Source organism: Dermochelys coriacea, chromosome 5 (assembly GCF_009764565.3).
Source record: "Dermochelys coriacea isolate rDerCor1 chromosome 5, rDerCor1.pri.v4, whole genome shotgun sequence".
In the NCBI taxonomy this organism is placed as follows: Eukaryota; Metazoa; Chordata; order Testudines; family Dermochelyidae; genus Dermochelys; species Dermochelys coriacea.
This window is the reverse complement of record NC_050072.1, coordinates 18,227,830-18,242,876: the sequence shown is the minus strand read 5'-3', so window position 1 is coordinate 18,242,876 and position 15,047 is coordinate 18,227,830. Positions and strand designations below refer to the sequence as shown.

Below are 15,047 nucleotides of genomic sequence, written 5' to 3'. Positions count from 1 at the left end.
TTAAACAATACTGGGCCTGATCTTGGGACAAGAACCTGTCAACCCTCAAAGTAATAACTGGGGATTCCTAAGTAATCAACATAATTCATACACAATCTAAAGATCAGGCAACAGGCTTCTTCCACTGCTCCATCTGGGGCAGCCTGGGCTCTGGGCTTCCTCCTGGGGCTTGGGGAGATCCAGTAGGGGCTTCTGCCCTGGGGCTTCTTCCAGTGCTGGAGCACCCATTTTTTCTGGGGGGGCCCAAACTGTCAGGGGTCCCTGCCTTAATCTGCCCCTGGTGTGGATTAGCAGCTAGGAGCCCCTGGCTGGGGCACTCCCAGCAGCATGGGGGAGATCCTACCCACCTCCAGGAACCTCCTCTAACTGCAGAAAGCTTGGAGGGTGCTGCTTTCAGAGCCCAGCTCTGAAGACAGCACAGAAGTGAGGGTGGCAATCTTGGGACACTCCTACAACAACTTTGCAACACCCTCCCCCCCCACCCATGAACTCCTTTTTGGTCAGGACACCCTCCCCGTCCCTGTCCCCCTCCCCGCCTCCTCGCCGCCCCTCCCCCCCCGATTACAACACCATGACATTTCAGATATAAACATCTAAAATTGTGAAATTGAAGTGAAGCTTGCCAAAAGTTTTCTTTATAACCCTCATTGCTCCATAGTCTGTAGTTTGAAACTGCCTCTCCCATTTCCTGTAGCAGTGGATGGACACAAAATAACTGATTATTAAAATATTTCTAGTACAGTATATCCTCCTTGTGTAACATAAATAGCCCATGTAGTTTCCTATTGTGTAATTATTTTATGTAACAGATGATTTTCTTTATCTTTCTGTTTTCAAGTTAGCTACTTCTTATAACGTCTGGAGCTCCCAATGGTAAATAATATTCTCACGTATCCATGGTAAAGTGTATATCCATAAGTTAAAATTTATTTAACAAGGAATTTATTAAAAAAACATAATTGACAATTATCCATTTATATGAGTTGATTATTTCAGGATTATATTGATTAGTTTCTTTATCCATTTTTGCACACTATGGAGTAAATAATTCTCCTCTCACTGCTTCCCCCCGCCAAGCTATTTGAAGGACGGATCTGAGTGAAAGTATGGCCATTAAGATAATAATTGTTTGCAAGTTCTTTGGGGAGAATTTTCCTCTGGGATCATGTCCATCATATCTGCAGTTATGCATGTCCATCATATTTCATTTTTAGATGTACAAATGATGTTTTTTAAAGTTCTAAAAATAAATAATTCACTAACAAAAACCACTATTAACCATCCTGTTCTCTTCATGAAGTACATACTAGGGACTTTATTCTAGAAAACCTCTAAGGTGTACAACGGATTCTACAGATTATAGAAGGTCCAGAGGGATGGCCCTTCTTTAGTGGGAGCAGGAACAAAACAGGGTAGCCTTGGAGTATAGGTAGGGGCTGAAGAACCCAGGAAAGCTGAGCTGCAGAAAATGATAGAGTTAAACATTTTGGAAACAAAGCGATTATTTATTATTTTTTAAGGGATGCAAAGGGGATGGTTATTACAGGACAATGACTGCAGCCTTCATTATGGAAAAAAGAGCAATTTCTCCAATATGTAGTTCAGAGATGATGAAATGTTAAATACAATGCCTCCATAACTATAATCTCAGCTAAAAGCTAAAATTTCAGTTAATTTTCCCAGGAGGCTCACTTGCTCCCCAATGTCTAACCAATATATATTTAAATAGCATTCAACATTTTATACCCCCTTCTGGAATTCTAGAAGTAAAGGTTATAATCTGTGTAAACTCACTACCCATTTAGCTTGCATGACTCATTTCAGTGTTGTCTAGTTTCAACTCAGCATACCACAGTATCTATACTGAACATAATTTATGGGTCTGAATCAGATCTCACACTGGTTTTATAGTTGACATCGGTGGTGTTACTTCTGTAAACCAGGAGTAACTGTTGTTTAAGTCAGGTCAGAATCAGACGAACAAGCTACATGTTTGTGTAATGACAACAGAAAGATTTGGTGTCAGAGCAGGATCACAGTAACTAGAGACAGAAAAGAATCTTGAGATCTTCTGATTTTACTGGATATCTCCAATAGACTATGCGTCAGCCATTGAATAGATGACACACCTAATTTTAAGTCATAGGCTGGCCAAGAATATTTGCAACTAACTAAAATGCCAGTAGCCATGATTTTACGAATCTCATGGAGGATAAATGGTCATCTATTTATTTTCCCCATAATGTTACTTTAGGGAATAAAAAGATTATTAATTTACCTAGGGGCATTTGATAAACCTGACCCTGGCTATCAGAAAAAGAAAACTCTGTTAGCTCTTTTACATGTCTTGGACTCTGTTCCCTCAAAATTAATGGTTACAAAAAGGGGTCGGTAACTATTTATAAAAGACTATATTGAAACTTCATTAGGCTCTTGTAAATACTCACCAACAGAGAATACTGGATTTAACAGGTCATTGTCTATGCCTTAGCCAGAAGCAGATTGTCACGGTTGCTAGGGGTAACCCTTAGTTTGAGGTCTGTGGACAGGCCAAAACTGAACAGCTGTGCAGTGCAGCGCTCACACTGAGTGTGAAAGATATGGTGACCGTATATTGACTAAATTTAAACAGAGAGGGCTATGTACTTCCCACCATGGTCGGCCCCAGCACTTAATTTGTATTTATAGCTGGCTTCTCTGCCATCTGTGCATGCTGGCCTTCTCAACATCTCAGAGGAATTGGAGTGGCATTGTTTGAAAATCTGATTAAATAGCCAGGAAAAAGTAATCCATCATTTATAAAGGGAAATGGAGACAGTTACAATAGTATCCCGTAGCTCTTTAGGATTTTGTCTTCATTTTCTTTTACTTTCATTCTAATCCAATGCCAAACATAATAAACACTGATCAAAAGTACAGAATTTACTGACAGCATTTGAACATCTAGGTGGAAACAGTAATGAATTCTCCCATTTCCTTTAGACTGGTCCTATTGATAAATAAAACTACATTATAATTCACGGTGGCCCCTTTTCTCCAGGGTTGCACCTGTCTAAATATATTCCAGAAGCATGAGCTAAATGCAAGATTCAGCTTTAAAAAAAAACCCTTCCCCCCACAAAAAAACCTCTTTTTCCCCCATTATGATGTTTAATAGGGATGAAGTTATTTTTAGGTACCATTATATCGTTCTGCTCCCAGCTGCCCATCTTAAATATCGGTGGGGTTATGTGCTATGTATAGTTACTGTGCCAAGGTTTTTTTCTTAAGCACCTTCTTATGTTCATGTTTCCCCCAAAGGAAAGGTAACACTCTGCACAGAAGAAGAGAAATACGCATCTGGCTTGATTCTGCACTATGCAGGTGCAGAGGGCTGAGTGCATAAAGTCCAAGTAAAAAAGTGATGAGCCATACCGGGAGCACAAGTGTAGCCTGATCCTGCTGTGCAGACATCCAGTCTATTAATAGCATGAGTCAGGCCTAAGAGGAGAGTTGTACAGTGAAGTGTCTTATTAGCACAATGAGGATGAAAATCAGGCCTCTGTCCAGGGTTCCCATGAAGCAATGTCACTGTGTAGCTGCATCCCCTGCTAGCAGGCACAGTTCACAGTGGGGGATTACTGCACAAGGGAGCTGGCTTGGGATGTAGGCTGGGAAGTGATACATGGCTTCCCCAGGTGCTGCTGGAGTTGCATTTTGGACATGGGTTGGTCGGAGAAAGAATGAGTGAATGAAGGAGGGATTGGATAGCAAGGGAGAGGGAATGGAAGTGACAAACTGCTAAGAGGTTTAAAATTTGAGCTCAGGCAGTCATTCATTCTGTATTCAGGAACAAAGATAGAGAAAGGTCCTGTTTAGAGAAAGGTCCTGATAGAGAAAGATAGAGAAAGGTCCTGTTTCCTTTTCTGTTTACCAAGTGTACTTGTTGTAAAGAAAATGCTATGCCAGGGTCTCGAGATTTACAACTACTCAGTGAGGACTAGCAGTTAATCCTGGTTGTGCCCACCTGGAGTTACCGCTTGCATTTGCACTGCAGTGCAACTATCTGGCACACTACTGCCCACAGGACAATGGCTTGCAGTATCAAAGCCTTTCAGGAAATCAATGGTCTTTATCAACACATTACAATGTTACTAGAGCGTTCCATATTACTTATCTAAAACACTACAGTGGATGGGTGTGTTACTGTAGTTATGGGCCATTACTGGAAAACACTGTTTTGTTTTGTTTTTCAAATAATGGCAGCATTTAAGTAAAGCTTTACAATTTTAAAATTATTCTGGGTGCACTTTTCAAAACAAATTCTATAGCATGTGCTATAAAACAGGTCAAACAAGATGATGAAAGTGGTCCTTTCTGGTTTTAAAATCTATCAACAACTATGAACTGCCAATTTTCTACTTTTTCCAGTCCAGATCAGGGTGTGAATGAACTATGGCTGCATCTATGCTACAAGCTAGGGTGGTGATTCCCAGCTCGCAAAGACATACCTGTGCTAGCTCTCATCCAGCCAGCATGCTAAAAATAGTAGCATAGCTATGGCAGCATGGGCAGCCACCCCAAATATGTACCTGTGCGGTCCAGGTGGGGTTAGTACTGGGGGCATCTAGCCCATGACACTCCTTATTACTTATTGTACTACCACAGCTACACTATTATTTTTAGCACACTAGCTCAGAGAGAGCTCGCGCAAGTATTTCTACCTGGGCTGCGAATCACATCCATAGTTCCAAGTGTAGATGTAGCCTATATTTCTGAATATTCACTTGCTCACAGCTTAATGACACAATTCTACATAATTAACAAACACAGCAGAACCCACTTCAAGTAAATAACTATCATATAAAACACAGAAAGCATATTAAAGGCATTTATACATGTTTTACTTTACCTGGTTTAAAATGAATACATAGTTTTTATGTATTTACAGTTTAATATTCAATAAGGAAATAAACCCCACCAGTATTGGTGCAAGAAAAGACAGTTTATAATTCTTGTGAAACTATTCATTTCTGGGCCACAGAAACACACTATTGTTCCCTTGTTAAGAGACACCAGCCTTTCAATCAGTCTGCTTTGCTACACTTGCCATCACAGTGCTAAATTTCACCTATCTTTTCCCCTATGACAAATATTCTGAGTGTTCACTATGGAGCCATACAATATTTTATTCTCCATTCTGTTTGGACTATTTCTTCCATCTCCCCCCTCCACACACACACGCTCCCCCTGGCCCTTTATAATCCCCAACCTCTTCTCATATTTCAGCAAGATGAACCCAGTGGTTGAAAGGGAAGACACCGTCTTTGATTTTTCATGCTGAGATTCTGACCTCCAGTGTCACTTCAGAGATGCAACCTAGCATCTGTAACTGTCCCAGTGACAGAAAGTCTCAAGGTTACACCAAGACAGACCTGCGTCTCCCCTAGTGCTAAGGAACACACTGTTATAAGTCAAGCCAGCCAGCTAGCTAAATATTTTTTAACATGGCTGAGAATGAAGCGTGTGTGTGTGGGGGGGGGGAAATAGTAGGTGCCCAGCTAGGATTTATGCTAATTGTATTAATCACTGATATGATTCTCTGTGTCCTTTGTATCTTACCCGGCTCAGGGATGATTAGCTGTGCACTGGTCTGTGCATTCCCGGCATCATTTTCAGCTACACACTGGTAAAAACCTTCATCTGACTTTACAAGGCCCAGAATCCGCAAGTTGCTGCCACCCTAGAGAGACAAAGAGGGGAGAGGGGAAGGGGAGGGAAATAATTAGAAAAAACTGTCAAACTGAACATCACCTCCTAAGGAGCTTCAACAATATTTTGTTTGTGAAACAAGAGCAGAGAGTATTAGGAAACATCAGCCTCCGTTCATAATGTCTTTGTCTCCAGTGGATTGTAATAAAATGCATATTCATTGGAATCAACTGATTCTTTTTGTTCTTTTTGCAACACTCTGTTACAAGGATGGTGCTTGTGCCCTTATTCACTCTGGAAGAGAAGAGGGCCAGCCCAACACCTTATGCAACAATTAAACACCATATTAAAAGCTAGAGTGGGACTTGAGTGATGAACAGGGCTTTGTGTTGGCTCTTTGCAGCAGGGGAGATATAAAAGAACTTCCAACTTTTGTACCTTATATACAAACAGTATTCTGAAGGTCAGATCCTACATCATGACATGAGACCCAAAGACCAGCAGCAACAGAAGGGTCACTCATTGTGTGCTGCTGATGGGCAGGATTTCAGTTTTAGCTGCTGCTAGCACTAGCAGAATTAAGTGACGTGGCAAATGTTGGCTTCTAAGGGACAATTCTTTGCATAAGAATATGCTGCAAGAGATTCCCTTGCTATAAATATTTCTTCAGGAAATAAAAATTGAAAGGATAATTCCCCTCCACATTATAATAATAATAAAGGGACTTTCCATTCCTTCGCAAGTACACTTATTGCTGTCTGATCCTCCTCATAACAAACATTGATGCTGCATAAAGTAGCATGAACTTGTGATTCTATATAACTAACTGAGTAAAACTTCTCCACAAGAAAAATATGGTAAAAACCTACCTTTATTCATTGGAAGAAGTTTAATTTACAGAAACATAGTCCATTTTATTGATTAGAATGTGCATTCACTAGGAAATTGGCACTAACTATTGAAATCTGATCTATATGAATGAGACGTGCTAACCTTCTTATACCAAAGTCATCAAAAGAAAAATATTATCTCATGGCCTGTGGATATTTTTATCATGCTGTGACAAAAGATAGACATATTAGGGATGGGATTTTCCAAAGCACTCTGCAGTGTCTCAACTCTGCTCTCACTGAAATTAGTGATAAAACTCTCCTTAACTTTCATGAGAGTAGTTAGGCCAATGCTTTTGAAAATTCCACCATTTATGTTTAACTTTTAATGCCCCATATATAATGCTATTTGGGTAATAAGAGATGGGAATGTGACATGGTATCACACTACCAATTATGTGCTATGGCGACAAACTTGTGGCATATGATAATGGTCATGTCAAATGACCATTATCATGATTAATGTAACTGTGGTGAAAATACTTTGCATTTGAAAAAACTGATGGATCGTCACTGAAAGATCAAGTTCAGCAAATATGTTCTAAAACAGATTTGAAACCAATGCAGGGAGGGATGCCAGTTGAATGTCATACCTGTGGCAGAAATATCTGTTTCACTTTTAACTCCTATGAAAAGAAATTGCTAAGAAGCTGCAAGATCTGCACATTTCTGTGAATTCCAAATGGCATTTGTTAACTCCCTTTTAAGAGCTCTACCTTTCTCACTTATGATTACTTAAAATGTGTACTGCAGTGTATCCTTAAAACAGAGGCTTAAGGATATTAAGCCCCGTTTCCCCTTTGTCCGAGTTTATCCCCATTGTTGCATTGTGGCTCACAGTCTGTTTTCTCTAGCTAGAAAGGCCTCATGCAGATGTGTGAAGTATCGCTAACCTCCATTGTAATTGTTGATCCGCTATCTTCAAATTTAAACATATCTATTTTTAAAAGGACAGATTAAAAAGTTGTGCATTTAACAATAAGTACAGTTGATGACTGACCACTGTTGTATTCTTCATCCGCCCACATTCACTTCCTTCCCTTTGTTTGTCATCCCTTACTAACTTGTGTCTGAAAGTGTAATTTCCTCGGAGCAGGGATTTATCATTTTTTGTCTGTAGCAAAGCATCATACATGACACTGATGGCACTTTATCAATAATAGGTGATAAATAATAATAAACTAAATTTAACAATAAATTAAATAATAAATTAATAATAAATTAAATTAAATTTAATAAATTATAAAACAATAAATTATTAATAAATAAATACATAAATGAATTTACTTATAAATAAATAATAAATTAAATAAAATTTTATTGAAAATGTGACATGAAGTTATGGTCAATGCTCTGTTCTGAAGGAGATCCTAAACAAAAATCTAAACCACTGTTGAATGAACGAGTAAGGGCCTGATCCAAATCCCAGTGAAATCAGTGGGCTTTGGGTCAGATGGTAATAGTGCACTCTGGTGCCATATCCCCTTTGTCCGCCAGGAGGCAGGAGAGATTTGATTGGTTTTGCTTAGATGTTTCCTGCTTCTGCTAAACTAGTTAAAACACTGCTTATGAAAAGAATGAACAAATCAGAAATAAAAACATACTTTAAAATAAGTCAAATAGTGAATTTGCAATGACAAAAGTCAGATAATTACCACTATCTGAAAATAATCACTAGGAATGACCACTTCTCCATTCTTGATCCAATCCACGGTAGGGACAGGCTTACCGGAGACGGCACATTCAAACTCAATGTCCATACTTTCATAGGCATAGAGGTTTGAAGGGTGATTTAAAAACCACGGAGGAACTGCAAAGAGAGAGATAAAAACCAAAACAAATAGTGAGTGGATGTGAATGTAAATTTAGCAACCTAATAATTTCACTAGGCCTGGAAAATATTAGACATAAATAGAAATCATATCTGCAAATCAAATTATTTCCCCAAACCCTGTTGTTGTTGTTGTTGTTTTTTAAAAAAAATCAAATACCAGGGAAAACATTTATTTTAGTGAATACAATTTAACAGTCATCTGATTTTTGCAAAAAGGAAAGCTTAAAAACCCAGTATGGAGAATATGTAAGATTTGTGTGAAATATACACAGTAAGCACCTTGAGTAACCAGGGGCCTGATCCAAAGCTCATTCAATGGACCAGGTGCCAAAAGCATGCACAAATGTGACATGCACATTAATATGCAGGTAGGTAGCTTTTAGACAAGTACACAGTGCAGAATGAAGTATATTTAGGCTTGAGAAAACAGTTTCATATAACCAAGTGGAACTTGTGACTGGATTTACAAAATATGAGGATTTCACTAATAAGAATTAATTTTGTCCATGATGATAGAAATAAGAAACAATCTGGATTTTTTTGCTGAGGACAAATTCTTATTAAGATAGCAATTATCTGTTGCCTTGTATTACTATAATGTATTCCCACTTTTGCAGTATGGTATATGATATGCTAATTTAATTTAATTTCATCATTACCATAATACTGGTATGATGGAGATTTGCAATTTGAGGTAAACTGCTAATAACATCAAATTTCTAATGAGATCCCTGTCACAGAAAAAACAATTCACATACAGTTCATCATCTTTCACAGGGGAACAATGTTCACTATTTTGAATATTCATAGTTGCTAGGAAGCCAGATTACTTTCATTTCTAGGTAGCATCCATGGCTTCTCATTTGAACAGAAAATGCAATTGTATTTCTCAAGGAACCATTTCCAATGTCTGATTTATAATATATCTAAATCCATTAAAAGTGGGGGGAAACTGACATGAAAAGACTATTAAGATTGCAAAATCACACACTCAGAAGTTAGGAAATATCAGAATTAAGATTGCTTGTGCAACCTTAATATAACTTGTGCTTATACATTATGTGTCTGTCTTTAATTAAATGACCACAGGTCTCCTGCTTCTTTTAGTGCACAGAATGGACATGACTCGCTTTATTAGCCATTATTCAATATTTTGTTTTCTCCTCATTGTTCAACATGTGGCCCTATGCCTTTTTATTATTTATTTGGCATACACAGTCCAGTCAACCCAAGCCACAGTGTTCTTATCAAGGATGTTCAAGGCACAAAGACCTCCAGGAAACTGCAGTTCTCAACAATGTGTATCATAGCTTGTGGCTGCCCACATTGACATAGTAGATTGTCTCTAAACCACTACCGAAATTCCACTGCAGCCTTATTTACTGCATACTATTCAAACCCAGTTCTCAACATAGAATTAAAAATTTCCTCCTGGGCTTTTCTATGGCATTCATCACTATAGTTTCTGCCCACTTCAAATTAATTAATTAATTTTCATAACATCCCTGTGAGGTGAGGCCGAGTATCCCCATTTCACTGATGGGGCGCTGCGATACCAAGAAATTAAAGGACAAAGATGTCCAATAATTTTGGTTGCCCAACCTGCAATGCCTAGGATCTGATTTTTTTTTCAGAGTACACAGCACTATATAGCACTTTATATGTTTAAAACTCAGCTCTCACAGACATCTGTTGCAGTTGTGAGTGCTTAGCACTTCTGCAAATTAGACCTCAGGGTCTCAAGTTGGAGACCTAGAAAATGAAGAACACTGTGGCCAGCTGTGTAAAGTTTTGCTTAAGTGACTTATCCAAAATCACATAGGAAATCTGTGGCAGGCAGAGATAGAATCCAGTTCTCCAGGGTGGCATTTAATTGCCTTAACCATGAGTCCATCCTTATTCTTCCTGCAATCTCCTACCTCACTCACTACATATCTTCAACTTGTGCAACAAAGGAAGTAATGTTGTGACTCAGGAATCCTATGTGCTACTCCAGGTTCTGAGGAGAATATTATCTAGGAGTTATATAAACTCTTCTGCCCAGGACCCTTGAAACCCTCAGAACTTCTCAATGCCAGGGTTCACCATTCTATAACAGCAACTCCTATCAGACCTGATAAACTCACTACATCTGACATGACCTCCTGAGGTCCCTTCCAACCCTGATATTCTATGATTCTAAGACACTTTTATATCATTTATTCACAGATAATATAATTAAGGCATTAAATGAAAGCCACAGTGACACACTAGTCACCATTAGCATTGTGAGATGTATGTACAGATGATGTGTAAGTTGTGTGTACCTACTAAAATATATTTTAATGCTATGTAATAAGGCAAAGATAATAAACAGGTTTTCTGCCAGACAAAAGAATGATTGTTCACTTATCCCTATCTCTGATGTAAATTAAGAATTGTAAGCCAAACACAATGGGAGCTACATTTGCATTCCAAGTCACCGTGAGGATATGATGTCAACATGGGGGTCAGCACACAGGAGAACAAACAACAGAAGGGCTCTTCAAAGGTTTACTGGACTATAACTGAGGGGAAAAGAAAAGCACTTTGTTATCCATTCATGGAGGAAATCCCTTGAATGGTGTGGGTTGTTCATGAAAATTTGGAGCCTGGTTATGACTGAAAACCAGAAGCTCTGTCAAAGACTGAACTCTTGGGACAAAATCTACTTTATTAAATAGGAGCGGTAACCATTAATAAGTGTAGACTTAGGATTGCATTTTATGTTTTTTTCTTATATGTATAACCATTTCTGTTTCCACTCATTATCCTTACTCATTATTTCTTAAATCTTAATCTTTGATAATAAATTTACGATTATTTTATTGTAGCTATATCTCCATGTCCTTGAGTTGTACCAATCAAGCTGTGTGTATGCTGTTCTCTTGGGACTCACAAATTATTGTGTCCAGTGATAGGGGCTGGACATTACAGAGGGATGCTTCAGAGGAGCCTGGACACTGGAGTACACCAGATGTTAACCTGCAAGGCAAAGTAAGAGCTGGCAGAGCCATGAGGAAATTATTTGGGTGATTAATAGGCTGGTGGTGTCAGGGAGCTGACACCCAGTTTAGCACCAGCAAATCTCTCTCTCGCTAAGATGGGTGACACTATCATGGTGACACTATCTTGGGCACCTCGAGAAGTGTCACACCCCTTTAGCCTGTCCTTGTCCTTTTCCCAGTTTCTTCTCTACCTCCCCCTCAGCTTGGTCAAGGTGCTTAATGATCGGGGATATCTAAAAGAACAAGGTCCAGAACCAGAGTAGTTAACGTAATGCCAATTTTTAAAAAGGCTCCAGAGCCGATCCTGACAATTACAGGCTGGTAAGTCTAAGTTCACTACCAGACAAATTGATCAAAACTATAGGAAAGAAAATAATTATCTGAGACACATTTCAGAGTGGTAGCCGTGTTAGTCTGTATCAGCAAAAAGAATGAGGAGTACTTGTGGCACCTTAGAGACTAACAAATTTATTTGGGCATAAGCTTTCGTGGGCTAAAACCCACTTCATTGGATGCATGAGATGGAATATACAGTAGGAAGAACATATACACAGAGAATGCGAAAAAATGGGTGTTGCCATACCAACTATAACGAGACTAATAAATTAAGGTGGGCTATTATTAGCAGGAGAAAAAAAAACTTTTGTAGTGATAACTAGGATGGCCCATTTCCAACAGCTGGCAAGAAGGTGTGAGTAACAGTAGGGGAAAAATTAGCATGGGGAAATAGTTTTTACTTTGTGTAATGACCCATCCACTCACAGTCTTTATTCAAACCTAATTTAATGGTGTCCAGTTTGCAAATTAATTCCAATTCTGCAGTTTCTCATTGGAATCTGTTTTTGAAGTTTTTTTGTTGGAGTATTGTGACTTTTAGGTCTGTAATTGAGTGACCAGGGAGGCTGAAGTGTTCTCCAACTGGTTTTTGAATGTTATAATTCTTGACATCTGATTTGTGTCCATTTATTCTTTTACATAGAGACTGTCCAGTCTGGCCAATGTACATGGCAGAGGGGCATTGCTGGCACATAATGGCATATATCACATTGGTAGATGTGCAGGTGAATGAGTCTCTGACGGTGTGGCTGATGTGATTAGGTCCTATAATGGTGTCCCTTGAGTATATATGTGGACAGAGATGGCAACGGGCTTTGTTGCAAGGACAGGTTCCTGGATTATTGTTTTTGTTGTGTGGTGTGTGGATGCTGATGAGTATTTGCTTCAGGTTGGGGGGCTGTCTGTAAGCAAGGACTGGCCTGTCTCTCAAGATCTGTGAGAGTGAGACACAGATAAACATGGCATGTTGGGAAAGAGTCAGCATAGCTTTTGTAAGGGCAATCATGCCTCACCAGCCATTAGAATTCTTTGAGGCTGTCAACAAGCATGTGGACAAGGGTAATCCAGTAAATATCGTGTACTTGGACTTTCAGAAATCCTTTGACAAGGTCCTTCACCATAGGCTCATAACCAAACTAAGCAGTCATGGGATAAGAGGGAAGGCCCTCTTATGGATCTGTAACTGGTTAAAAGATAGGAAACAAAGGGTAGGAATAAATGCTCATTTTTCACGATGGAGAGAAGTAAATAGTGTGGTCCCCTAAGGATCTGTACTGGGACCTCTGCTATTAAACATATTCATAAATTATCTGAAAAATGGGGTAAACAGTGCGGTGGCAAAAACTGGAGACGATACAAAATTATTCAAGACTGTTAAGTCTAAAGCTGAATGTGAAGAGTTACAAAGGGATCTCACTAAACGGGGTGACTGGATGACAAAATAGCAGATGAAATTCTATGTTGATATGTGCAAAGTAATGCACATTGGAAAAAATTATCCCAACTATACATACAAATGGACAGTGTCAACATTTGCTGTTACTCAAGAAAGGCCTTGGAGTCATTGGGGATAGTTCCCTGAAAAGATTTGCTCAATGTGCAGTTGCTGTCAAAAAAAGCTAACAGAATGCTAGGAACCATTAGGAAAGAAACAGACACTCAGGCACAACATATTATAATTCCGCTATATAAATCCATGGTATGCCCACACCTTGAATATTTTGTTCATCCCTTCTCATGAAAGGTATATTAGAATTGGAAAAAGTACAGAGAAGGGCAACAAGAAAGATTAGAAGTATGGAACAGCTTCCATAGGAGGAGGGATTAAAAAACTGGGGCTGTTTGGTTTAGAAAAGAGATGACTAAGGGGGAATATGGTAGAGGACTGTAAAATCATGAACGGTGTGGAGAAAGTGAATAGGGAAGTGTTTTTACCCCGTCACATAACAAGAACTAGGGGGCACTCAATGAAATTAATAGGCAGCAAGTTTAAGACAAGCATAAGGAAGTTCTTCTTCACACAATCCACAGTCAACCTGTGAAACTAATTGCCATGGGATGTTCTGAAGACTAAAAGTATAATTTGGTTCAAAAAGAATTAGATAAGTTCATCAATGGCTATTAGTTAAGATGCTCAGGGATGCAGCCCCATGCTGTGGATGTTCCTAAATCTCCAACTTGCCGGAAGCATAGAGCGGATGACAGGGGATGGATCACTCGAAAGTGCCCTATTATGTTCATTCCCTCTGAAGCATCTGGCATTGGCCAACATCAGAAGACAGCATACTGGGTTAGATGTTCTGATCAAGAACCATGGCTCTTCTCTGGTATAAGAGAATGCTCTGCCGGAAGAGCAAAGCTCATTTTTGCAGGACTCAGATCTTTCTGAGGGGCCATTGAAGGATTGAATGAACTCCTGCAGCATCTCAGAACCACCACACATCTCACCACTTGTCACTCCAAGTGCAAGGCATACTTTAATAAAAATACACAGCAGCAGAAACTTTTTAAATCCACAGACTATTTCATCCTCACAAGAGGGAGAGAGAAAAAAGAACTACATGGGGCAGATGCTTCTTTTTAATGAACTCTTGGTAGGCAATCATATACCCCAGTGATAGATTAGAATTGAAAATAGGTTGTTTTCAGAAGAAGTGAAACAGAATTAATCTCCCAGAACACTAGCAGGAGAATGGAAGGGATACAGGTACGTACTGAGCCAATGCAATACTGTAAGTTACTTTAATACACAGAATTGTTGAACAGAGAACAGAAATATCATATTTACCAAAGCATTGTATAAAAATAGCTAGTAGCATCCACAATCTTTAATTCTGTGAAAGCTTCTTAGCGTCAGTTTCCTGTCATGCTTACCAAAATACAGATGTGTTATTGTATAGTTGTAGATAAGGTATTTATTTGAATCCTTCACCAATTACGTAGTCATAGTGATAAATTAAACTAAACTGATTCGAAAGAACAGATTCATGGCCAGAAATAAATTAACCCCAAGTCCAGCAAGCTTCAATTTCTAATCTGAGCTCCCATACACCTCACATTACCTCCAGTGAGAGGCAATAATATTTACTTGCTAAAAAGCAGTGAGAAATCACTTTTCAATTCACTTTAGGAAAACTGAATTGGTGTTTTGAATGAATGAGGAACAAGAATCTTTTCTAACTTCCCAACTCAAATCTGTAGAAGAGGAACAATATGAGGGTGAACCACATGACTGTTCTAAAGAATAATTTTGTAGAGCTTTTCTATGTA

The 15,047-nt window shown here is 38.9% G+C and overlaps 1 protein-coding gene across 2 annotated transcripts in view; it reads right to left on the bottom strand.

The window, feature by feature from the left end:
* Nucleotides 1-15,047, bottom strand: part of DCC (DCC netrin 1 receptor) — a 975,841-nt gene that overhangs the window by 383,093 nt on the left and 577,701 nt on the right. For both annotated transcript variants that reach the window (XM_038402401.2, XM_038402402.2), the window contains exons 6-7: nt 8,237-8,391; nt 5,602-5,722 (exon numbers count right to left, since the gene is read on the bottom strand). In XM_038402401.2, the coding sequence (XP_038258329.1) occupies nt 5,602-5,722; nt 8,237-8,391 (276 nt within the window). The remainder of the gene's footprint in view (nt 1-5,601; nt 5,723-8,236; nt 8,392-15,047) is intronic.